Source organism: Salmo salar, chromosome ssa14, assembly GCF_905237065.1.
Source record: "Salmo salar chromosome ssa14, Ssal_v3.1, whole genome shotgun sequence".
Lineage (NCBI taxonomy): Eukaryota > Metazoa > Chordata > Actinopteri > Salmoniformes > Salmonidae > Salmo > Salmo salar.
The window spans coordinates 2,017,142-2,045,061 of NC_059455.1; the positions used below are offsets into that span (position 1 = coordinate 2,017,142).

At 41.3% G+C, this 27,920-nt stretch overlaps 1 protein-coding gene across 1 annotated transcript in view; it reads left to right on the top strand.

The window, feature by feature from the left end:
- The window catches only part of kcnq3 (potassium voltage-gated channel, KQT-like subfamily, member 3), a 170,884-nt gene extending 149,453 nt beyond the window's left edge, over nucleotides 1–21,431 (top strand). Inside the window, exons 13-16 of the mRNA XM_045693793.1 lie at nucleotides 3,762–3,893; nucleotides 12,744–12,845; nucleotides 12,986–13,073; nucleotides 17,079–21,431. Coding sequence (XP_045549749.1) covers nucleotides 3,762–3,893; nucleotides 12,744–12,845; nucleotides 12,986–13,073; nucleotides 17,079–17,882 — 1,126 coding nt within the window. The 3' untranslated portion in view covers nucleotides 17,883–21,431. The remainder of the gene's footprint in view (nucleotides 1–3,761; nucleotides 3,894–12,743; nucleotides 12,846–12,985; nucleotides 13,074–17,078) is intronic.
- Nucleotides 21,432–27,920: the final 6,489 nt, after the last annotated feature.

The window sequence follows — 27,920 nt, forward strand, 5'->3', positions numbered from 1 at the left end:
CGGCTTGCAAGCCTCCCCCTTTTTCCTCCAAACATAACGATGGTCATTATGGCCAAACAGTCATATTTTTGTTTCATCAGACCAGAGGACATTTCTCCAAAAAGTACAATCTTTGTCCCCATGTGCAGTTGCAAACCATAGTAGGGCTTTTTTATGCCGGTTTTGAAGCAGTGGCTTCTTCCTTGCTGAGCGGCCTTTCAGGTTATGTCGATGTAGGACTTGTTTTACTGTGGATATAGATACTTTTGTACCGGTTTCCTCCAGCATCTTCACAAGGTCCTTTGCTGTTGTTCTGGGATTGATTTGCACTTTTCGCACCAAAAGTACGTTCATCTCTAGGAGACAGAACGCGTCTCCTTCCTGAGTGGTATGATGGCTGCGTGGTCCCATACTATTGTTTGTGCAGATGAACGTGGTACCTTCAGCCATTTGGAAATTGCTCCCAAGGATGAACCACACTTGTGGAGGTCTACAATGGTTTTCTGAGGTCTTGGCTGATTTCTTTTTGCTTGACATCATGGGAAAATCAAGAGGCACTGAGTTTGAAGGTACAGTCATGGCCAAAAGTTTTGAGAATGACACAAATATAAATTTTCACAAAGTTTGCTGCTTCAGTGTCTTTAAATATTTTTGTCAGATGTTACTATGGAATACTGAAGTATAATTACAAGCATTTCATGAGTGTCAAAGGCTTTTCTTGGCAATTACATGAAGTTGATGCAAAGAGTCAATATTTGCAGTGTTGACCCTTCTTTTTCAAGACCTCTGCAATCCACCTTGGCATGCTGTCAATTAACTTCTGGGTCACATCCTGACTGATGGCAGCCCATTCTTGCATAATCAATGCTTGGAGTTTGTCAGAATTTGTGGGTTTTTGTTTGTCCACCCACCTCTTGAGGATTGACCACAAGTTCTCAATGGGATTAAGGTCTGGGGAGTTTCCTGGCCATGGACCCAAAATATCAATGTTTTGTTCCCCGGGCCACTTAGTTATCACTTTTGCCTTATGGTAAGGTGCTCCATCATGCTGGAAAAGGCCTTGTTCGTCACCAAACTATTCCTGGATGATTGGGAGAAGTTGCTCTCGGAGGATGTGTTGGTACCATTCTTTATTCATGGCTGTGTTCTTAGGCAAAATTGTGAGTGAGCCCACTCCCTTGGCTGAGAAGCAACCCCACACATGAATGGTCTCAGGATTCTTTACTGTTGGCATGACACAGGACTGATGGTAGCGCTCACCTTGTCTTCTCCGGACAAGCTTTTTTCCGGATGCCCCAAACAATCGGAAAGGGGATTCATCAGAGAAAATGACTTTACCCCAGTCCTCAACAGTCCAATCCCTGTACCTTTTGCAGAATATTAGTCTGTCCCTGATGTTTTTCCTGGAGAGAAGTGGCTTCTTTGCTGCCCTTCTTGACACCAGGCCATCCTCCAAAAGTCTTCGCCTCACTGTGCGTGCAGATGCACTCACACCTGCCTGCTGCCATTCCTGAGCAAGCTCTGTATTGGTGGTGCCCCTATCCCGCAGCTGAATCAACTTTAGGAGACGGTCCTGGCGCTTGCTGGACTTTCTTGGGCGCCCTGAAGCCTTCTTCACAACAATTGAACCGCTCTCCTTGAAGTTCTTGATTATCCGATAAATGGTTGATTTAGGTGCAATCTTACTGGCAGCAATATCCTTGCCTGTGAAGCCCTTTTTGTGCAAAGCAATGATGACGGCACGTGTTTCCTTGCAGGTAACCATGTTGACAGAGGAAGAACAATGATTCCAAGCATCACCCTCCTTTTGAAGCTTCCAGTCTGTTATACGAACTCAATCAGCATGACAGAGTGATCTCCAGCCTTGTCCTCATCAACACTCACAATTGTGTTAACGAGAGAATCACTGACATGATGTCAGCTGGTCCTTTTGTGGCAGGGCTGAAATGCAGTGGAAATGTTTTTGGGGGATTCAGTTCAGTTGCATGGCAAAGAGGGACTTTGCAATTAATTGCAATTCATCTGATCACTCTTCATAACATTCTGGAGTATATGCAAATTGCCATCATACAAACTGAGGCAGCAGACTTTGTGAAAATTAATATTTGTGTCATTCTCAAAACTTTTGGCCATGACTGTAGGCCTTGAAATACATCCACAGGTACAACTCCAATTGACTCAAATTATGTCAATTAGCCTATCAGAAGCTTCTAAAGCCATGACTTCATTTTCTGGAATTTTCCAAGCTGTTTAAAGGCACAGTCAACTTAGTGTATGTAGTCTTCTGACCCACTGGAATTGTGATACAGTGAATTATAAGTTAAATAATCTGTATGTAAACAATTGTTGGAAAAATGACTTGTGTCATGCACAAAGTAGATGTCCTAACCGACTTTCAAAAACGATAGTTTGTTAACAAGACATTTGTGGAGTGGTTGAAAAACGAGTTTTAATGACTCCAACCTAAGTGTATGTAAACTTCCGACTTCAACTGTGTGTCCACTAACATTAGCAACTGTAATTTAATTTCTAGGGTCATTGAGTTTAAATTAAATTGACCGAGAACATAACTACCGCAGCAATACTTTTGTACCTGCCGGCGGGGCGGGATTAACACAGCCTTGAGACTGAAATAACAGCTAGCGAGAAGTGCACCATTTTCAATGACTATTAATGCTTAGCCCAACTAATCAGCTGCGCTCCAGCTGTCCTTGTCATGCGCGCTCCTCGTGTCTTGATATAATAAATGTCTTAATTCTCTTCACAAACAGCAAACTCATCATGCTTATCACATTTCCATGTCTTGACATAAGGTAATTGACCCCCAGAATCATAAAGATATATATATTTCTAACCACTAACCTCTCGATAAAAGCTTATGTGAGAAGATGATCCATCAAGTCAATTGATTAAGGCATAATTCGAATGTCATATATAATTTTCAAACATTCAGTCACTTGTTGATATTTTGCTAACATTATAAAAGGAATATGAACTAGAGGAGACAATGGCCTGTGCTTAAACGTTTATTTTATTTTATTCCAGGTTATCATGTGTTACTTTCGTCCCACCCATCTCTCCTGTAACTTCACCTAGGCTAACATCCAACTAGCATGATACTTGAAACCTATGCTGTCATTTAGTCACTAGTTGACATGTTTGGAACCTTAAACAACTAAACACAACTCTACAACCGAAAAACACTTCCGGGTTCATTTAAAAAAAACGTATATCTCTCAAAATCACTTTTTGTTGATAACTCAGCAAAACATGGTCTGATTTGGCTGTCTTTTTGCAAGGAGGTCGTCCTCCACATTAGGAACGTGCTGACTTCACTATGTCATTTTAGCTTCTGTTTTATCTGAGAAACTGGCCGTTACTTTTGTCCCAGCTCTCTACTACAAAGCAGGTTAGAATGAGTTTTTTTTCAAACACAGAGTTACTGCACTAACTAGGTTGTGTTCTGTATTGTGGTTTTTGAGGCCTACCTTTGATTTTGATTTACAGGTGTCCTTATAAAATATTGTTAACCATTTCACATGTTCTGATTGGACTAAGTTAATTATTTGCTTTCCTCACAATTTATCTGGTTCTAATTGCCTTAAAACATTTGAGGAGGTAATTCACTTCTTCCAGTTTGTATGGTATTTATGGTACTTTTTTACTTCTTCTGATTTGTCAAAAGACAAGCTGCACCTAACCCAATTTGGACGCTGTCTCACAGGATGAATGAAGTTCCCTCTGGGAAAAATTAAGTAATTCAGTTATTCTCTATTCTACAGGATTATGAAGTTCCTCTTGAACAAGAAGAAGTTTAAGGAGACTTTGAGACCTTATGATGTCAAGGATGTGATTGAGCAGTACTCTGCCGGCCACCTAGACATGCTCTGTAGAATCAAATACCTCCAGACAAGGTAAGCAGAGTTGGGGTTACATTTTGAGTTGACTGAAATGAACTGAGTCGACATTGAACAGCACCGTAAATTGTATTACCCAAAGCATTTGATTTACAGTGCCAAGTGAAAGTCTACACACCCCTTGCACATTCTTCACAGTTTGCTGTTTTAAATTGAAATCTAAAGAGCGATTACATTTGATGTAATCAAATGTTAATCCCAAAGATACACCAGAATGGCTTTCCAAAAGGTGTTGAGTGTTCCTGAATGGTCCAGTCTCAGTCCTGACTTAAATCTGCTTTAAAATGAGAAACAAGGTTTGAATATTGTTGTCCATCAATGACTCCCAACCAAATGTACTGAGCTGGAGCAATTTTTACAAAAACAATGGGTTTATGTTGCCCTAAGAGTTGTTCAAAGTTAGAATCTTATTCGAAGTGATATAATGATATAATGGCGCCGGAGGGGATGGCTGCCGTTTTACAGGCTCCTAACCAACTATGCTATTTTGTTTGTTTTTTCGTATTGTTTGTAACTTATTTTGTACATATCACATTTTATTGGTCACATGCACGTGTTTAGCAGATGTTATTGCGGGTGTAGCGAAATGCTTGTGTTTCTAGCTCTGACAGTGTAGTAGTATATAACAAGTAATATCTAAAAGTTTCGAAACATATACCCAATACACACAAATCTAAGTAAAGTAATGGAATTAAGAATATATAAATATATGGAGGAGTAATGTCAGAGCCGCATTGACTAAGATACAATAGAATACAGTATATACGTATGAAATGAGTAATGCAAAATATGTAAGCATTATTAAAGTGACTAGTGTTTCATTTATTAAAGTGGCCAGTGATTTCAAATCTATGTATATGGGCAGCAGCCTCTAATGTGCTAGGGATGGCTATTTAACAGTCTGATGACCTTGAGATAGAAGTTGTTTTTCAGTCTCTCGGTCCCAGCTTTGATGCACCTGTACTGACCTCGCCTTCTGGATGATAGCGGGGTGAACAGACAGTGGCTCGGGTGGTTGTTGTCCTTGAGCATCTTTTTGGTCTTCCTGTGACATCGGGTGCTGTAGGTGTCCTGCAGGGCAGGTAGTGTGCCCACGGTAATGTGTTGGGCAGACCGCACCACCCTCTGGAGAGCCCTGCGGTTGCGGGCGGTGCAGGTTCCGTACCAGGCGGTGATAGAGCCCGACAGGATGCTCTCAATTGTGCATCTGTAAAGGTTTGTGGGGGTTTTAGGTGCCAAGACAAATTTCTTCAGCCTCCTGAGGTTGAAGAGGTGCTGTTGCACCTTCTTCACTACACTGTCTGTGTGGGTGGGCCATTTCAGTTTGTCAGTGATGTGTACACCGAGGAACTTGAAGCTTTCTACCTTCTCCGCTGCGGTCCCATCGATGTGGATGGGGGGTGCTCCCTCTGCTGTTTCCTGAAGTCCACAATCATCTCCTTTTGTTTTGTTGACATTGAGTGAGAGGTTATTTTCCTGGCACCACACTCCCAGAGCCCTCACCTCCTCCCTGTACCCTGTCTCGTCATTGTTCGTAATCAAGCCTAATACTGTTGTGTCATCTGCAAACTTGATGATTTAGTTGGAGGGATGCTTGGCCACGCAGTCATGGGTGAACGGGGAGTACAGAAGGGGTCTGAGCACGCACCCTTCAGGGGCCCCAGTGTTGAGGATCAGCGAAGTGGACGCGTTGTTTCCTACCTTCACCACCTGGTGGCGGCCCATCAGGAAGTCCAAAATCCAGATGCACAGGGTGGGGTTCAGACCCAGGGCCTCAAGCTTAATGATGAGCTTGGAGGCTACTATGGTGCTGAATGCTGAGCTATAGTCAATGAACAACATTCTTACATAGGTATTTCTCTTGTCCAGATGGGATAGGGCAGTCTGCAGTGCGATGACAATTGCATTGTCTGTGGATCTATTGGGGTGGTAAGCAAATTGAAGTGGGTCTAGGGTGACCGGTAAGGTAGAGGTGATATGATCCTTGACTAGTCTCTCAAAGCACTTCATGATGACAGAAGTGACAGATAGTCATTTAGTTCAGTTACCTTTGCTTTCTTGGGTACATCTTGAAGCATGTAAGGACAGCAGACTGGGATAGGGAGAGATTGAACATGTCCGTAAACACACCATCCAGCTGGTCTGCGCATGCTCTGAGGACGGGGCTAGGGTTAACACACTTAAATGTCTTACTCACGTTGGCCACGAAGAAGGAGAGCCCACAGTCCTTGGACGCGTCGGTGGCTCCCTGGGGGGTGAGAACAAATGATCCGCTTCGGGAAAGTCGTATTCCTGGTCGTAGTGCTGGTGAGTTACCGCCACTCTGATATCCAATAGTTCTTCACGGTTGTACGTAATAACACCCAAAAAGTTCTGGGCTAATAATGTAAGAAATAATACATGAAAAAAACAACATACTGCAAAGTTTCCTAAGAGCTAGAAGCACGGCAGCCCTCTCTGTCGGCGCCATTTTGTTGTGATCATAATGTTGCTACTACCGTCTCTTATGACCGAAAAGAGCTTCTGGACATCAGAAGAGCGATTACTCACCTCGAACTGGACGAAGATTTTTCTTTATTGAGTTCGACGCGAAGGATATACTACTTTCTTCAGACCAGACCCAAATTTTCATCATTCACGTGAAGAAAAGACGGAGAAAAAGGGGTCAGAGGTTAGGGAGCCTTGTAAAGTTTTGTTGGCCAGTGAGTAAACCTCTACTACCGTCTGTACTAATGCAATCGTTGGAAAATCAACTGGAGGATCTACGATTAAGACTATCTTACCAACGGGACATTAAATATCTTATGTTTCACCATGTCGTGGCTGAATGACGACATGGATAATATAGAGCTGGCTGGGTTTTCCATGCATCGGCAGGACAGAGAAGCTACGTCTGGTAAGACGAGGGGCGGGGGTGTGTGTCTATTTGTCAATAACAGCTGGTGCGCGATGTCTAATATTAAAGAAGTCTCGAGGTATTGCTCGCCTGAGGTAGAGTACCTTATGATAAGCTGTAGACTGCACTATCTACAAAGAGAGTTGGTCTATATTGTTCGTAGCTGTCTATTTACCACTACAAACCGATGCTGGCACTAAGACCGGACTCAACCAACTCTATAAAGGCCATAAGCAAACAAGAAAATTCTCATCCAGAAGTGTTGCTCCTAGTGGCCCGGGACTTCAATGCAGGCAAACTTAAATCCGTTTCACCTAATTTCTACCAGCATGTCACGTGTAACCAGAGGGAAAAAAACTCTAGACCACCTTCACTCCACACACAGAGATGCATACAAAGCTCTCCCTCGCCCTCATTTTGGCAAATCTGACCATAATTCTATCCTCCTGATTCCTGCTTACAAGCAAAAACTAAAGCAGGAAGTACCAGTGTGGAAGCTCAATATGGAAGTGGTCAGACGGCGTGGATGCTATGCTAAAGGACTGTTTTGTTAGCACAGACTGGAATATGTTCCGGGATTGATTCAATGGCATTGAGGAGTATACGACCTCAGTCACCGGCTTCATCAATAAGTGCTTTGACTACGTCATCCCCACAGTGACCGTACGTACATATCCCAACCAGAAGCCACAACATACACAGAAACATACTTCACCAAACTAAAGGCTAGAGCTGCCGCTCTCAAGGACACTTAAACAGTGAGGGAAAAAAAGATTTGATCCCCTGCTGATTTTGTACGTTTGCCCACTGACAAAGAAATGATCAGTCTATAATTTTAATGGTAGGTTTTTTTGAACAGTGAGAGACAGAATAACAACAAAAAAATCCAGAAAAACGCATGTCAAAAATGTTATAAATTGATTTGCACTTTTGTCCCTCACTGTAAGAAATCCTGCTACGCCCTCAGGCAAACCATCAAACATGCAAAGTGTCATTACAGCACTAAGATTGAATCCTATGTCATGACATGCCATGGGGGGAGAAACATAGCCCACCCCCCACCCTCTCTCTACACAGTTTTATGACTTTACGACAGGTCATAAATACCTGGTATAAACTGCCATGCAGTATTGAGGGAGAGTCTACCAGAACAAAGAGCTTCTCTTAGTTCAAAACTCCTAATCCCCGAAATGGGAGGACTAAACAATATTGCTACTTTTGAGAATGTGGGATTGGTCCGTGGGTAATTAAAGAACAATCCTGTCAAAGTTGTTTTGTTCTGTGACATCAGGGAAGGACAGGAGAACAACACAACTGTATCTCTTAGTGTACATGTCCCAGCTGTCAGGTTTACATCTAAATATTGTGAAACGTATGTGATTAAATTTGTGAAAAGATGTGATGTTAACCCATATTTTCTTATTTAGGTTTTCATATAAAGTTAAAACCAATATAAAATCAAGTCAGTAACCACACCCACGTGAGCATAGACATTACATCGGCGTCATGGAACTGCCCTTTTTTACACCAGAGTATAAAACCACCCGTGACGAAATGTATATTTCATGCCAAAGAGACCCACGGTAAGCCGGACGTCTCGAATGGTTAAGTCAGAGAACGCCGGGACAGAGTTCCCACATTGGAATGGCTACAATTCTATAGGCCATTGGACACCATACAGCTGTAGTTTTGGCTGCACGACTGGAAATGGTTAAACTCTAAGACTGTTGATGACTACAGAATAAGAGCAAATCTTAGAAGTTACGTAAGTCTAGAACGAGTATACCGACAACCGCCAAAAGTATCCATCCTAACACAACCACGAAAGACATTGTGATTTCTGGGAAAGTTAACAAGAGACTCTGAACTCTACAGGACGATTGAGGATTCCACAGAGAAGACAACAACGACATACGGGTGTAAATATATATATATATAATATATATATATATATATATATATATATATATATATATATATATATATATACATATACTTTATTAAATATATACATATATATATATATATATATATATATATATATATATATACACATATATATATATACATACATATATATATATACATAAAATATATATATATATATATATACATATATATATATACATATATATATATATACTATATATATATATATATACATATATATATATATATACATATATATATATATACATATACATATATATATACATATATATATACATATATACATATATATATATACATTGCAATTATTCTCGAATGAGCTGCTGCCGTTCATGTGCAAAGGATTAGCATTTCAATGGTTATAATTATCCACTGTGTGTAGTGAATCCATTTAGTCTTTCCCGCTTTCTCAGTCCCCACCCCTTTCGTTTGTCTACCAAGCCGTCATATCGGCTTAGCCCTAACCAATATCTACTGTTTGTTTGTTAATGTATTTCTGTGATTAGTTAGTTAGTAAATAAATAATTAAGCCAATTTGTATATTGCTGATTCATTATGGAAACTACGGTTCGTGCAGATAACTAAGAATTTTACGACGCATGGAATGAGAACGGATGAGGTAATAAATCATTAATAGAAGACTAATTGATCAGATATTAAAATATCTGAAGTTATATTTGGAAAATTGTAACTTTTTAATCTCAACATTTTCTGTGGTGCCCCGACTTCCTAGTTAATTAATGTTTACATTATTTGTTTAATTAAACCTAGAGAACTGATTTGATATAAACAAGTATTCACATTTAATGATAGTCCAGGCACGACACCGACTACACCTGCTCTGTTTCTCGTCGGGTGTGGCAGGGCTTGCAAACTATTACAGACTACAAAGGGAAACCCACGAGCTGCCCAGTGACGTGAGCCTACCAGACAAGCTAAACGTCTTTTATGCACCAGCTGTTCAGGATGACTGTATGATCACACTTTCCATAGCCGATGTGAGCAAGACCTTTTAATAAGTCAACATTCACAGTGGTGGAAAAAGTACTCAATTGTCATACTTGAGTAAAAGTAAAGATACCTTAAAAGAAAATGACTCAAGTAAAAGTAAAAGTCACCAAGTAAAATCCTACTTGAGTAAAAGTGTAAAAGTATTTGGTTTGAAATATACTTAACTATTAAAAGTAAATGGAATTGCTAAAATGTACTTGCGTATCAAAAGGAAAAGTATAAACCATTTCAAATTTCTTATTTTAAGCAAACCAGACAGCACAATTAAAAAAAAAAATGTTGAGGGATCGTTAGGGGCACACTAACACTCAGACATAATTTAAAAAACTAAGCATTTGTGTTTAGTGAGTCCACCAGATCAGAGGCAGGAGGGATGACCAGGGATGTTCTCTTGATAAGGGTTTGAATCAGACTATTTTTCTGTCAAAATGTAACTAGTGCTTTTGGGTGTCAGGGAAAATGTATGGAGTAAAAAGTACATTATTTTCTTTAGGAATGTAAAAAAAAAAGTTAAAGTTAACAAAAATATAAATAGTAAAGTAAAAATTACCAAATTACCTATTTAAGTAGTACTTTAAAGTATTTTTACTTAAGTATTTTACACCACTGAACTTTCAAAAAGCCTTGGGGACTCCACTAGAGATTCTGGGTTCGAGTCCAGACTCTGTCGCAGCTGGCCGTGACCGGGAGACCCATGGGGCGGCGCACAATTGTCCCAGCGTCGTCCGGGTTAGGGGAGGGTTTGGCCGGCAGGGATGTCCTTGTCACATCGCGCACTAGCGATTCCTGTGGCGGGCCGGGCGCAGTGCACGCTGACACGGTCGGCATGTGTACGGTGTTTCCTCCGACACATTGATGCGGCTGGTTTTCCGGGTTAAGTGGGCATTGTGTCAAGAAGCAGTGCGGCTTGGTTGGGTCGTGTTTCAGAGGACACATGGCTCTCGACCTTCACCTCTCCCGAGTCCTTACGGGAGTTGCAGCGATGAGACAAGACTGTAACTACCAATTGGATACCACAAAATGGGGAGAAAAAGGGGGTAAAAAAAACCCTGATCCGGATGGATTACCAGGGCGTGTACTCAAAGCATGCGCGGACCAACTGGCTAGTGTCTTCACTGATATTTTCAAACTCTCCCTGATCGAGTCTGTAACACCTACATGTTTCAAGTAGACCACCATAGTCCCTGTGGTGCCCAAGAAAGCAAAGGTAAATTGCCTAAATGGTTACCACTCACGTCGGTAGCCATGAAGTGCTTTGAAGGCTGGTCATGACTCACATCAACACCATCATCATCCCGGAAACCCTAGACCCCTCCTGTACTCCCTGTTCACCCACGACTGCATGGCCAAACACGACTCCAACACCGTCATTAAGTTTTCTGATGACACAACAGTGGCCTGATCACAGACAACGATGAGACAGCATGTAGGAAGGAGGTCAGAGACTTGGCAGTGTGGTGCAAGGACAACAACCTCTCCCGCAATGTGAGCAAGACGAAGCTGATCGTGGACTATAGGAAAAGGCGGGCCGAACAGGCCCCCATTAACATCGACAGGCTGTCGTGGAGGGGGTCGAGAGTTTCAAGTTCCTTGGTGTCAACATCACCAACAAACTATCATGGTCCAAACACACCAAGACAATCGTGAAGAGGGCATGACAACAACTTTTCCCCCTCAGGAAACTGAAAAGATTTGGCATGGGTCCCCAGATCCTCAAAAAATTGTAGACGTGACAGTACCTGGTGGACTGGTAGGGGTATGATTCAGAGGAGCGTTGTGGGGTTCCGACTGAGGACATTCTGGATCCCAACATCATCCGTGATTTCCATCTTCACTGCCCGCTCCTCGTCTTGGGCTGTTCCTCTGGCCGGCGTCGTCCTGCGGCTGGAGGTGTGCATCGGGGGGGGGGCGGTACTGTCACGTCTATTCCCGCTCCTCCCCTCTGGTGTTCGATGTCACCGGTTTACTAACAACCGGTCTTGGGAGGGATTGTGCATTCCTGGCGTAACTCGGGCAGTTGTTGTTGCCATCCTGTTCCTGTCCCGCAGGTGTGATGTTCAGATGTACCGATCCTGTGCAGGTGTTGTTACATGTGGTCTGCCACTGCGAGGACGAACAGCTGTCTGTCCTGTCTCCCTGTAGCGCTGTGTTAGGCCTCTCACAGTACGGACATTGCAATTTATTGCCCTGGCCACATCTGCAGTCCTCATGCCTCCTTGCAGCATGCCTAAGGCACGTTCACGCAGATAAGCAGGGACCCTGGGCATCTTTCTTTTGGTGTTTTTCAGAGTCAGTAGAAAGGCCTCTTTAGTGTCCTAAGTTTTCATAACTGTGACCTTAATTGCATACCGTCTGTAAGCTGTTAGTGTCTTTAACGACCGTTCCACAGGTGCATGTTCATTAATTGTTTATAGTTCGTTGAACAATTAATGAACATTTAAACCTTTTACATTTAAACCCTTTACAATGAAGATCTGTGAAGTTATTTTGGAATTTTACGAATTATCTTTGAAAGACAGGGTCCTGAAAAAGACCTGTTTCTTTTTTTGCTGAGTTTATGTTACTTGTTATATTAAACTTACCACCTACTTCTCGACTCCCAGCGTCTTCATTACAGGAAGGCCCAAAAAATAGTCAAATACTCCAGTCACCCAAGTCATAGACTGTTCTCTCTGCTACCTCACGGCAAGCGGTACCGGAGCTCCAAGCCTTCGACCAAAAGGCTCCCATAAGACTGCTGAACAATTAATCAAATGGCCACCCGGACTATTTACATTGATGGCCCCCCCCCCCTTTGTTTTTTCCACTGCTGCTACTTGCTGTTTAATATCTTTGCATACTCACTTTACCCCTCGACTAACCTGTACCCCCGCACATTGACTCGGTACCGGTACCCCCTGTACATAGCCTCGTTATTGTTATTTTTTTAAAACCATATCACAATATCTGTTCATACTAATGTTATCTGTTCTTGTTTTTCTTCTTTTCAGAATAGACATGATCCTCGCCCCTGGTGCCCCTCTGACCCCGAAACATAAGAAGAGCCAGAACAAACAGAACCCATTTGCCTTTCCAACTCAACAGTCACCAAGGTCTGACTGCAAAAGTCATTTTCTGTCAAAACATTGCCCCACCGTCATACAATTTTGCATTTTTTATACTAATGTGTGGTGCTTGCGTCTTGTACTGCATTGCTCTGATCAAACTGTATTAATCCCTAAATGTGTTGCAGGCATGAGTCCTATCTAGCCAAAGCATCCATTCCAGATGCTGACCAAGACCAAAGCATGATGGGTAGATTTGTCCGAGTGGAGAGACAGGTACATTAATGTACAGAAAATGCCTTATCAGTCCATGTTCAATCCTTTTTCTCCAGTTGTGCTCCTGAGACCTATGTCTCTTATTCAGATGTGCCCTGCACAATACAACACATATACATATTATACCCAAAATATGCATATGCATTTTTTTTAAAACACTGTCATGGGAAACACAAGTAAAACATTATAAATCACCTGCAAAAACAGTTACATTCCTCCACAAATAAGTCCCCAATCAATACTCTAAACTGCCCGAACGGCACCAGAACGTTGATTAAATGTATTTAGAATATTGTTCTAGCAATACGGGGCTTTAAACTCAAAGCAGATTTACCTAGCTCGGTGGAGACCCTAGGAACCTCAAGAGTTAACCAATCCTGTGAACAGGTTAGGCAACTCAGGTGTCTATACTTCAACAGCACAGTTAGGTAAGATGGAAGTTATAAAGTAGGACCTTGTAAATAAAAAGGGAGTAATGTAGAAATCTACAGGTCTTTAGCGAAGTCCAGCCAACCTTTTGATACAGGATGCAGTGATGAGTATCAAAACAGTCACCTGTCTGTAATCCCTGTGGCTCAGTTGGTAGAGCATGGTGTTTGCAACGCCAGCATGGTGTGCCAGGGTTGTGGGTTCGATTCCCACGGGGGGGGCAGTACAAAAAAAAAGAAAATGCATGAAATTAAATGTATGCATTCACTACTGTAAGTTGCTCTGGATAAGAGCGTCTGCTAAATGACTAAAATGTAAAAATGTAAATGTAACAAAACAAAGGGCACGATGGTAGATGGCATCCAAGGGTTTAAGAGTAGTAGCAGCTGCACTTTGATAAATAATGTCATCATAATCAGGAAAAGATCAAAAGGTTGACTGAATAATCTGCTTCCTACTGCTTAGAGAAAGGATCTGTTTCTGTAGAAAAAGCCAACTTTAAATCTTAGCTTCTTAACCAGCTCATCTATATGTTTTTTTTAAACGTCAAATCCATATCAATCCAAATGCCTAATTATTTATATGCGGGAACACTTTCAATTGGAGATCCATCTAATGAGTGAACATGCAGTTCATCTGAAACATTCTTGCAATGATTTTAAAACAACATGTAAGGGGACAATACTCTCCAAAATCAAAGTTTGTCAGAGGTTTTCAGACCTCAAAAGTGGTCTCATGTAACACAATTCCAAATTAATGGAAGGAGAAGGTTAGGAAATGTAGATTTTTGGGACATTGGATTGCAGATAGGTAGGGAAATTGAGAGGCAGGTAGACAATAATCCATTTATACTGAACAAAATTTTAAACACAACATGCAACAATTTCATTTTTTTTACTGAGTTATAGTTCAAATAGGGAAATCAAATCAAATGTTATTTGTCACATGCACCGAATACAACAGATGTAGACCTTACCGTGAAATGTTTACTTACAAAAACAATGCAGTTTAAAGAAAATAGAGTTTAGAAAATATTTACTGAATAAACTAAAGTAAAAAAATAATATTTACAATTAAATAAATATAATACAAATGTTTTGAAATTAAATAAAACATGTAAAGATAAAAAAAACATGAATACAATAAAATAACAAATCAAATAACAATTGAAATAAATTCATTAGGCCCTAATCTATGTATTTTACATGATTGGCAGGGGCGCAGCCATGGGTGGACCTGGGAGGGAGTAGGCTCACTCACTGGGGAGCCAGGCTCACTCACTGGGGAGCCAGGCCCAGCCAATCAAAATGAGTTTTACCCCACAAAAGGGCTTTATTGCAGACCGAAATACTCCTCAGTTTCATCAGCTGTCCAGGTGGCTGGTCTTAGCCATCTGGACAGCTGATGAAACTGATGGTAGAGAAATGGAGAAAATAATATTAAATTCTCTGGCAACAGCTCTGGTGGACATTCCTGCAGTCGGCATGCCAATTGTACACTTTCTCAAAACTTGAGACATCTGTGGCATGTGACAAAACTGCACATTTTAGTGGCCTTTTGTCCCCAGCACAAGGTTCTTGATATGCCACACCTGTCAGGTGGATGGATTATCTTGGCAAAAGAGAAATGCTAATTAACAGGGATGTAAACAAATGAGAGAAATAAGCTTTTTGTGCATATGGAACATTTTGGTGTTCCATTTCGGTGTTCCACATCATTTTGGTGTTCCACACCCTTTTTGGTGCTATTTAGAACCCTTTGCAGAGGGTTTTTCAAATAACCGTAGGTAAATTGTTCTACATAGAATCTTCTATGAAGGGTTCTACCAATAACCCTTTTATCATCTAAAGGTTTTTCCTAGAACCCTATGAAGGGTCCTTTCCGAGAACCCTTTCATCTTTGAAGGGTTCTTCCTTGAACCCTCCGTGTAGGGTTCCAACAGCCTTATTAGCCTTTAAAATTTAACTAATTGTGACAATCTATAACATATCATAAGGCCTTTCTTTGATGGCCTTGTTGTACCCTAACACAGTTGTGTGAGGAAACTCCTGGTTTACAGGCCATATCATGCCTGCAAGTCACATTATGCTGGCTTGCGAAGTGATATGTTATTCCTATTAGAATCCAGCCTGAGTGAGGATATCCAACAATTGGACATTTTAATCACCCGCAACCTGCTTTCAGAATAACTGCCGGGGTAGAGAGGCTGGAGTAATGAGACTACCTAACTCATCTAAACTGGAACAACCATCTCAGTAGCGGGTGCAGTAAGTCCAACTATTAAGAGATTCGATTAGTTTAGAGTATTTTTTTATTTATTGTAGCATAAGATTAATCAACCACTCAATGTACATGCAAAAACACAGATTTTGAAACAAACAATTCTGAAAATCAACCTACAATAGAGCAATACGATTGTGATGGGCGATTGTTTGAGAGTTTTACTCTGCAAAGAGTAAAAATTACACTAAATTACACACTCAACTCTGGCTATTAAAGACATGCTCTGGAACTTTGGCGACTAGTAAGTATTTTTTAAACCTCACGCTTTTGGCTGGATGTGTCAATGTGTAGTTCATACATACGTGATCTATGAGCATGAGCTATCCCTAGTTTAAAAGTGACTGTTTACTGGAAGCTGTACAGCACCATTTTCCCTTAAATTGTCGCCCCACGTGCGCCAGCCTCATAGCAATTAGAGTTCCAGCCAATGAGGTTCAGCCACTTGCCATTTGAGTGACAGCTAGCAAGATGCACACACAGTAGAGCGAAAGAGAATGCAATGGCACATATGTGATGTAGTATGCAATTTTTAGTGGCCACTTTTAGCTCGTGAGCGCTACTTTCAAAACTACTGGCTAAAAAGTATACAAAAGTACCGGAGAATCTCTAACACCAACACTGGGAATATTTTACACCACTGTGTTAAATTAATTTAACTTCTGAATCAACACTAGAAATGTTAGATAGAAAAATCAACACAATGTCAAATTGGCCAATTTGCTGTGTACCATACAATACACTGCTGGTTGACTCATACTCTACTCTCTGCAAAATAAAATACTAATTTGAAAGACATAAATCATGGCAAAGATATCAACTATGTCAGTACTGTATATGTAAAATGATTAAGGGAATACCAGAAGCATGCACAAAAAGTCCCATATAGGTATAGTTTTAAAACATTCTCACACCTATCTTTGTAAACATATCAGATTGGCACTAATGCTCAGAAACTGATGCTCAAGCACTGATGCTCAGGCACTGATGCTCAGGCACTAATGCTCAGGCACTATTTAAAAGAGAAAAAAATATGTATATGTCGAACCCTTCTATCCTTCCAAAGAAGCATCAAAGAACCCCTTCTTCCAAAAATAGTTATTAGAATGAAAAAGATTCCAGGTAGAACCCTTTGCCTTACAAGGAACCCTCGTCTCCAAGAAAGGGGTCTTCAGCTGAAAATTGACCTTTGTAGAACCCTATCCCTCAGTAGAACCCTTTTGGAACCCTTTTTTCTAAGAGTGTAGGATTGTAGTAGTTCCAGTATGTAGGTGAGTAACTGTTGTGTGGTCTCAGGTGGAGGACATGGAGAAGAAGCTGGACTTTCTGGTGGACATGCACATCCAGCACACTGAGCACCTTCAGGTGGACTCGGCCGGCGCCGCCCACATGACCACGGAGCCCCTTGACCATGTGACAGGCAACACGGGCTCTGACGGCAAGGAGGGCTGTGGCTACACTGAGATCCGCCGGGTCTTCTTCAACTACACCGAGACATGCCCCAAAATGTCCTACCAGGTGCCTGTGAGCAAAGTGATGCCTTACTACAGCTATCGCAGGGAGCCCAGTGCTGCAGCTGGAGGGGCGGAAGGAGTTGGGGGACTGGGGCTGCCTGGGGGTGGCTACATCCCCCCTGACCATCAAGTCCCACCTGGCCACCACCTAGCCCCGATACCTACCTACACAGAGCGGCCCAACGTACTCCCCATCAGCTCACTCGTGGACACCCAGGTGGCTGGACGGGATGGAGGGCATGGGCCACAAAGTCCCTACACGGAGCACCTCACGCTGGGGCTGGGCAGGACCATGGGGCAGAGAGCGGTGACGGACACTTCGCCGCTATCCATGCTCTCTGTGAACCACGAGGAGCTGGAGCGCTCACCCAGCGGGTTCAGTATATCGGGGGAGCGCGAGGATAGGGAGGACCCCACGCTGGGGACAGCAGGGGGGTCGGGAAGGTTGCAGGACAGCCGTTACCTGGCAGAGGGGGAGACAGACACAGACACGGAACCCTTCACGCCCAGCGGGGGTGGGGGGCAACTCCCCATGTCATCCACAGGAGAGGGCTTCCCTGATTCTGTATGGAACACACCGCCCTGAGTCGCACCTCATTTTTATTCCTTAATCTTACACCTCTTCACCAACCTTATTTAGTTTCAGTCAAATTGACAACCTTAAGCCCCTAAACCCATGCCTCTAAAAGCCAATTGTCTTTGGGTTAAACGGACATCACTGAACTCAACCTCATGTGCGAGTTCAATCGGCACGTCAATTATTTTGGGTGACCCCAATTCAATCCGGATGTAATTGACTCTGAAAGCTGAGTCAATTTGGTTTACACCCTACACTCGTTGTGTGACCCAATGGCCCAGAGAAAGCTAAGGTCTCAAGACTGCGTACACACACGAAAAGGAAAGACACCGTTTGAATAGATAACAGACTTTGTACAGTACAGCGCACTCATCACAACATACATAACGTTAAGATGAAAAATAAATATAGCATTAATATAAATATATACACCCAACCTTTATCGCTGCAAAGCAAACCGCACTGCATGTACCGCATGCAATTTTATGTCGTAGACCCTGCAATGTTCAGGTTTCAGGAAAAAGAAAACAATTTTGAATGGTACTTATAAATACTGTCATTTTTTGTAATACTTATTTTTTTATATAAATACATTTAATTTTTTTTGCATGGTTTGCATGATGATGCACCATTTACAGACAGTTGACCTGGATATTTTTAACAAAGTCTCCTGTCTCATTCTTTAGTACGGTACATGTGTTGCTTACTAATGTATGTGTGAGTTGGGAAAAGAATGACAAGCCAGAGAGAAAAGACAACTTCTGCTTCCTTTTTGTCAATAGACAATATAGGGATGCCCCTTCTTTCATGCTGTGCGGTTTTTGAAAGGTTGTTTTAGTTCCTATCAGAAATACATTGAAACATAAAATCATAGTCATTAATTCACTATTATCCTTAAATGAGAGACAACTCTTCCTCTTTGACACACCACAGATTTATTTGGCATACAGTAGTTTTTGCATCTTAAAAAAACTTGTAATGACACATTCAGGACAACTCAAGTAAGTTCTGTGATGAGGCATGGTAAGAACCAATTCTTGCATGATAAGTTACAGACCTGACAGATCATTTGGCAGATAGGCTTAAAGTGAATTTGCACATGCCACGTCTAGATTAGAATAAACGGTTATCTTGCAAGATTGCATCACAAATTCTGATTCCATAATTTAAAGAATACATAATAATATTGTATGTACTTAGACTTATGGCAAAACACTATATAAATAGTACAATATCTGAAAACAGCTAGAATAATACCATAATATGACATATGTCTATGCCATAAATATATAATCTACATAGTATGTAAAATGTGAACAGAGACAATATCATTATATTTTAACAGAATGTAATGACAAGTGTAGCATGATGTAGGTCAACTTTAACGATAAGTGAAAAAATTGTGTAATGTCTTATTTTATTACTGAGAGCAGATTGGAAAATAAATCACAGTGATGTGAATCACTTGAAGAAATATGAACAAAAGTGAACAAAAATGTCGCCCTCACAAATGGAACATTGAAGTTTTTTGTGTTTTTCCAAAATTGTTTATTTTCTTTTTGGTTTAAAAGGGAAAATGCCGTTTCTTTGTAGATGTCAATCCAGTGGGAAAAACTGTTTGCGATTACGTCATTATGCTGTCTTTTATGACGCCCTAGTCTGATGAAGTTTTGCTAACGTCTTTTAAACAACCAGAGAAGTATAATCTGACCAGATAACAAAAATGTATTGGAACGAAACAAAATGGCTTTATCTGGTTGTAATCTGGTTATATGGCATCTTCTCAACCAGACATACAGCATCCAGACAAAGTCTTTAAGACTTGCCAAATGTTAGACTCAAAGGTTTATCTATCGACATGTTTATATTTTACAATACAGATTGAATTGATAGAACAGATTAAAGACACAAATACAAAATGTAAATAATTCTTAATTTTAAACAATGTTTTAAGTGAGAAGTAGACATTGCTCTGACCCCGAAAAAGAAAGGAAATTCACATGAGCACCACAATGCCTACTCTACCCATGCTATACCAAGGTTTTTCAGCAAACAGCTTTGACCTACTACAGTAGCTATGATGGTCTATTGTACTTCAAACAATGTGTATGCAGGTTGCTTAGGATTCAAACCTTCTCAAACAGCCTCCTGTAATTCATAGTCTTAGAATTGGTGCTCCCACTATAAGGTGATTTGTACCGCATTCAACTTCAAATATTGGCAGTGATATTGTAACCTTTAATTTGGCCTCTGCCAAAAGATCAGCCTTAATGCCACAGGTGATGTGCTTGCATAACTGCAAGTGTTGCTGGTTTAAATCCTGTTCTGTTTGCTGTAGCCCTTTAACGCCCTAAGGTCGATGTCTGCGCCACTGCGGAAATCTAATTAGCATTAAAAAAATCCCCATAGAAATCAGTCAGTTTGAGCTAGAGATATATATGTAAAACCTCCACATTTGTGGTGAAAGGTGACAGAGATGGAGCAGCGTTTGTCAGACCATGAAACATCCAGAAAATCAGTCTTCTCACAAAATCGTCTCTAGCGGCCAAACTATTATGACCACTCTATGGAAAGAAGAGACTCTCACGAACATGATGGTGTTCTCCGTTTTGCTCTACGGCCCCAACAAGCGTCTTGTCTGAAGTCGGTACAGCCGATCTGCCAACTTCTGTCTGTAGCGTCCGCTCAGTTTGGGCTACACACTTATAGGACCCCTCTGTGTAACGGTGAGACTCGCACAAACATGTTGGTTGTTTTGCTCTAGGACGCCCACAGGCCTCACAAGACTCGTCTGAAGGTCCCCCAGTACCAGTTGAAAAAATGAATGGAAGTATATATATGGAGACTGTTTAGTGACAAAAATAAGGGGTGCATGTTTTTACATGTTTTTAAAAAAAAATTACATTTCCTGATCTTTCTTATATGTGACCGACTGGCTCAAATCGGTCTTAAGTAGCAAAATTTGACATTGTGTTTTTTTTACATTAGAGAAGAGTAAAGACTACAACATGGTATATAATACACTACATTTTTGAGGAACAATGGGAAAGTAATTATGCTTTGAAAGTTGATAAACTTGTACTCACTTTTGAAAAATGGCCTTTGAATGTTTTGGTACCTAGAGTGAAGAGCTATTCTTTGTCTACACCCATTCAGCATCGTTCACACCCTCTTAAGCTTTAGCCCCACCCATCTCGTTTCGATCTCGGAGCACACACTTGACGCTCTGGCCAATGATTTGTTTACCTCTAGATAACATGAAAACAGCCTAACCAGCTCTGCTGGCAACAATTTCATTACGCTTTTTTGCTGACGTTTACTGACACCGGCCATTTTCAACTGGTGTGTGTTCGTAAATTCAGTTATTCAGCGCTCTGGCGTACTCAGACTGAATTTACGAAAGCACCTGAAATTGATCATTTTGTTAAGTCATGTAGCTAGGTAGCTAGGTAAACAACGTGTAAGATCATACACGTCACGTAACGTTAGCTAGCAAGCCACCCATCTAAAGTTTGCTAGTTAAACAACAATGAACATAGTGCCAAATCATGTCGTTACTACCCTGCATGAATCAGCTGGGACCTAACCAACCAGGTTCAATGTTAGCTAGCTAACATTAGGCTCTAACTAGCCATGCAAGCAGCTCTGGGATACGAATAATAACATCATACACGTAACATTTGCTAGGGAGCCAGCCAGCTATCGTCAGCTAGCTAGCTAACAGTACACTTTAGCTTGAAATTAAACCACTTTGTCAAAATTTGAAATGTGTAATATCTGAAAATATAGCTAGCTAGACTATACATCATCAGGCATGATGGAAACGTCTCCCTGTCACGGATGCCATTCCACGGTTGCCCTTATTTTGAAGATGTAATCCAGAGACAGGTGTTTTCTCCATCTCTTTAGCTATCATACTCTAATTCCACTGATTTCAAAACTCGATCCTCCAGAAAGTGGAGATCAACACTTATGCAGCTCCACTACACGATACATTTTTATTTTAAAGCCCAGTTCGACAGGATTACCAACACAGACTGACCAGCTCAAATAGACAGTAATCCTGTTGAACTCGGCTTTAAAAAAAAAAATGTATCATGTAGTGGAGCTGCATCAGTGGAATTAGAGTATGGCAGACCAATCTGAACTCCTCTCTCTCATTATCTCAGCCAATCATGGCTAGCAGGAAGATTGCTGTTTTTTTTCTGTGGCTTAACCAACTGGGCTCATAATTTAACAATTGTATTTGTATTTACAGATGGCATACACGTTTGTTGTTAAGGCACATGAAAGTTCACATGTTTCAGAAGGCATTTCTGCTAAAAATCGCATTTTGATTTAAAAAAAAGTTTACATTCAAATGGCTCTCCTGTGAAGTAGTGACCCGCGACAATTGGCCCTGCGTCGTCCGGGTTAGGGGAGGGTTTGGCCGGCCGGGATGTCCTTGTCCCATTGCGCTGTAGCGACTCCTGTGGCGGGCCAGGCGCATGCATGCTGACACGGTCACCAGGTGTACGGTGTTTCCTCCTACACATTGGTGCTCTCGACCTTCGCCTCTACCGAGGCCGTACGGGAGTTGCAGCGATGGGACAAGACAATTGGATATGACGAAAAGGGGGTAATAAATAAATAAATAGATAAATAAAATTATTTTAAAAAGTTGTGAATGGGTATAATTTGTATAGATAAAACGTATAATAGTATTATTTAAAATTGCATCGGGCCGCTTCTGGGGGGATTCTGGTAAGATGCCGGCAAAGTCGGCTGAAACGGCCTGATGTAATTGGGCCGATTTTGGGCAGTCCGACACCCGATTCCGGGCTGATTCAATCAGTTCCGGCCCCCCGGAAGAGGGCCGCTTCTGGGCCGATTCCTCATTGCAAGCTGGATAGGTCAGCAGTTTACACAGATGACGTCAGTCTTATATATAAAAAATAGCTAGCTCGCTTTCCTTGCTTGTTGGTTAGCGATCTAGCCAACGTTAGCTCTCGTCTGACTGGTATAACGTTACATTAGATAGCTAGCTATCTACAGCTACAAAACCACATTCATTGGCTTATCAAATCGGAAACATCTCACTGATAACAACCAACCCATTTTTTCATGTTAGACAATTATCTGTATGCATTTATTGATTAAGCTCAGCTTGAATACCAACATATCTACAGTTGCCTAGGTTTGTTCTCAACCACTTATTATGCTTGGTACAGCAAGCCAGCTGTGTTATTGAGTTGCTGAGCAACCTAGTTGCTGGGCCCGGTTTTAGATAGAACTCTGAGATTGGGTTGAAAAATATGTTAGCATTGTTAGAAATGCTACAAAAAGTTAGCACCTCCTTGTTTCTCTATTGACACGTGAGAGTGATAAATTATACATTTAATCAGAACTGTTGCACAAACATAGTCAGTCCAAAAGGGGGCAAGTCTAATGGTCACTTTATGGACGCTCTATTCTCATTCTTATCCGACGCCAAGATCTTGAGCTAATTGGGTCGTGCCAGAAGATACCGACCCTACCATTACGCTTGTTTACACTGAGATGCACTGGGGTCGGAACACAATCTTGGTTACATTAAGACACTGTGGACCCGGCGTGAGATATTGGTCAGAAAATGTACCTCAATGCAAGGATGGGACTTGCCACTGTACTCCAAATTTGACCTTCCATGAAAACTTCATCCTCAATAAATATTATATTTTTTCCTAATGCTAATGACCCTGTTAAAAATCCGGTATGTGATTTTCGGTAAGGGCTGAACGGATCATGACCAGAGGCGGGGGAGTGTTGTGTACCTCCGATCAGGTTAATTTAGGAAGTTTCTTCAACATTGGTGTAATATTGGCTTAGAAAAACTTTAGGGAGATTTTTATTTAACATGGAGTTTAAACCAATCCTATACTATAGTCACGCCTATAATATCGCATACCACTTTACTGTCTGTCAGATAATACAGCAAATAAGAATTAGTTTATTGATTAACGATGTACAGTACCAGCTCTGCATTGTGCCTTCAAATCATTTCTGGCTAATAAAGAAGTAAGTACCTTACTGAAATAGTTGTCCATTCAAATGGGCAAACACAGATTTTAAAAATATATACTTTCTCAATAAATAATTTTTCTAGGACTGTCTGTGAGTGTTCTGAGTGGGAGGGGAAAACTGAAACCTAGCTGTTATTGGCAGAGAGGTTTGGAACTGTCTGTTATTCGATAACCATGGAAAGCCGAAACTGCTGCCCATGCAAACCTGCTGATTAGAAGGCCCGGTATGAATTGTATTTTAAACCAGCAACTATCATAAATAACACTGTCAATTTTATTTTACACTTTTACAATGTTAGTTTCATCAGCTGTTGGTACAATATGATACAAAACACTGGAAAAACATAATTTTGACCACACTGCAGTTGTGATGTGTCCCCAATGTAATTTTCCATTAAAAGGTTTCAATAGCTCTGCATTAGAACACATCCCACACTATTTGCAAAATTTGAGTGTCCATTTGGCAAATGTAATTTTTTTCCCCATTAAAATGTAATTACTACGTTTGTAGACAATGTTATTGAAACAGCTCCTGAATTGGATTATCTTTTTGAGTTACATTGTGAATCTTGTCCATCACGTGGGCAGAAAGACAATTCATCCAATTCAGATTTGTGTAATCACAGCAAGTCCTGGAACAGCTTTGGGATTTACCCATTCACCAAATAGTGCTTGTATGCTTACAATCAAGGAGAGGTTTAATGGATCTACAACAAAATTCCATATTCTATTTCTCACAAATCATATTTTAGCAACTGTTACTTCTGACAAGCTAACTAAATTAAATTGAATAACTGATGTGAGCACATCTTTGTCAAATTCAAGATGATTGAATTCAGTAAAAATTTCTGTTGGTATTAATATCACTCCATAGTCTTCAGATCAAATTGTATTTGTCACATGCGCCAAATACAACAGGTGAAGACCTTACAGTGAAATGCTTACTTGCAAGCCCTTAACCAACAATGCCGTTTTAAGAAAAATAAGTGTTAAAGTATTTACTAAAATAAACTGTAAATAAAACTAAAGAAGAAAAATAACTAATAATAGTCGAGGTAATATGTACGTAGAGGTAAAGTGACTTAGCACGGATAATAAACAGAGAAGCAGCAGCGAAAAGATGGGGGACAATGCAAATAGTCCAGGTAGCCATTTAATTAGCTGTTCAGGAGTCTTATGGCTTGGGGGTAGAAGCTGTTAAGAAGCCTTATGGACCTAGACTTGGCAGTCCAGTGCCGCTTGCCGTGCGGTAGCAGAGAGAACCATCTATGACTAGGGTGGCTGGAGTCCTTGACAATTTTTAGGGCCTTCCTCTGACACCGCGTGGTATAGATGTCCTGGATGGCAGGAAGCTTGGCCCCAGTGATGTACTGGGCAGTACACACTACCCTCTGTATAGTGCCTTGCGGTCGGAGGCCAAGCAGTTGCCATACCAGACGGTGATGCAACCAGTCAGGATGCTCTCGAAGGTGCAGCTGTAGAACTTTTTGAGGATCTGAGGACCCATGCCAAATCTTTTGTCTCCTGAGGGGGAATAGGCATTGTCGTGGCCTTTTCACAACTGTGTTGGTGTGTTTGGACCATGATAGTTTGTTGGTGATGTGGACACCAAGGAACTTGAAGCTCTCAACCTGCTCCACAACAGTCCCGTCGATGAGGATGGGGGCGTGCTTGGTCCTCCTTTTCCTATACTCCACAATCATCTCCTTTGTCTTGATTACGTTGAGGGATAGGTTGTTATCCTGGCACCACACTGCCAGATCTCTGACCTCCTTATAGGCTATCTCATCGTTGTCGGTGATCAGTCCTACCATTGTTGTCGTCGGCAAACTTAATGATGGTGTTGGAGTCGTCCTTGGTCATGCAGTCATGGGTGAAAAGGAAGTACGGGAGGGGACTGAGCACGCACCCCTGAGGGACCCCCGTGTTAAGGATCAGATTGGCAGATGTGTTGTTACCTATCCTTTCCACCTGGGGATGGCCCGTCAGGAAGTCCAGGATCCAGTTGTAGAGAGAGGTGTTTAGTCCCAGGGTCCTTAGCTTAGTGATGAGCTTCGAAGGCACTATGGTGTTGAACGCTGAGCTGTAGTCAATGAATAGCATTCTCACGTAGGTGTTCCTTTTGTCCAGGTGGGAAAGGGCAGTGTGAAGTGCAATAGAGATTGCATCATCTGTGAATCTGTTGGAGCGGTATGCAAATTGGAGTGGCTCTAGGGTTTCTGGGATAATGGTGTTGTGAGCCATGACCAGCCTTTCAAAGCACTTCATGGTAGGCTCGTGTCACTGGGCAGCTCGCGGCTGTGCTTCCCTTTTTAGTCCGTAATAGTTGCAAGCCCTGCCACATCCGATGTAGCCGGTGTAGTACGATTCAATCTTAGTCCTGTATTGACGCTTTGCCTGTTTGATAGTTTGTCAGAGGGCAAAGCGGGATTTCTTATCAGCCTCCAGGTTAGAGTCCTACTCCTTGAAAGCGGCACATCTACCCTTTAGCTCAGTGCCGATGTTGCCTGTAATCCATGGCTTCTGGTTGGGGTATGTACGTATGGTCACATTGGGGGCGACGTCATCGTTGCACTTATTGATGTGATGTACTCCTCAATGCCATCAGAAGAATCCCAGAACATATTCCAGTCTGTGCTAGCAAAACAGTCCTGTATCTTAGCATCTGCGTCATCTGACCACTTCCTTATTGAGTGAGTCACTGTTACTTCCTGCTTTAGTTTTTGCTGGTAAGCAGGAATCGGGAGGATAGAGTTATGGTCAGATTTGCCCAATTGAACGCAAGGGAGAGCTTTGTACACATCTCTGTGTGTGGAGTAAAGGTGGTCTAGAGTTTTCTTTTCCTCTGGTTGCACATTTAACATGCTGATAGAAATGAGGTAAAATTGATTTGTTTCCCTGCATTAAAGTTCCCGGCCACTTGGAGCACCATCTCTGGATGAGCATTTTCTTGTTTGCTTATGGCCTAAAACAGCTTGTTGAGTGTGGTCTTAGTGCTCCTAAGGCAGACTTTTCATTTTAAGATCATTGATTAGACTCTGGCATTATCATTTGATACATACATAACAGAATGATTGATTTGACATTGATAATATTGCAAAATAAATAAACAATGCCAGCTGATAACAGCAGTAATGGATTTAGATTTGCTCTGCAGTTTACTGTTACCACCTTCAGAAAGTATTCATTCCCCTTGACTTATTCCACATTTTGTTGTGTCACAGCCTGAATTCAAAATATATTCAATATATTTTTCTCACCCATCTACACCCAATACCCCATAATGACAAAGTGAAAACATGTTTTTAGAAATTCTTGCACATTTGTTGAAAATGAAATATCTAATTTACTTAAGTATTGAGTTAGAATTCATGTTAAAATTAACTTTGGCAGAGATAACAGCTGTGAGTCTTTCTGGGTAAGTCTCTAAGAGCTTTGCACACCTGGACTGTACAATATTTACCCATTATTCTTTTCAAAATTCTTCAAGCTTTGTCAAATTGGTTGTTGACCATTGCCAGACAACCATTTTCAAGTCTTGCCATAGATTTTTACGTTATTGTCCTGCTGAAAGGTAAATTCATCCCCCAGTGTCTGGTGGAAAGCAGACAACCAGGTTTTCCTCTAGGATTTTTCCTGTGCTTAGCTCTATTCTGTTTATTTTTTTATCCTGAAGAACTCCTCAGTCCTTAATGATTACAAGCATATCCATAACATGATGCAGCCACCACTATTCTTGAACATTTGGACAGTGGTACTCAGTAGTGTTGTATTGGATTAGTCCAAAACATAACACTTTGTATTTAGGACAACAAGTGAATTGCTTTGCCACATTTTTTGCAGTATTACTTTAGTGCCTTGTTGCAGACAGGATGCATGTTTTGGAATATTTTTATTCTGTACAAGCTTCCTTCTCATTCTGTGAATTAGGTTAGTATTGTGGAGTAACTACAGTGTTGTTGATCCATCTTCAGTTTTCTCCAATCACAGCCATGAATCTCTAACT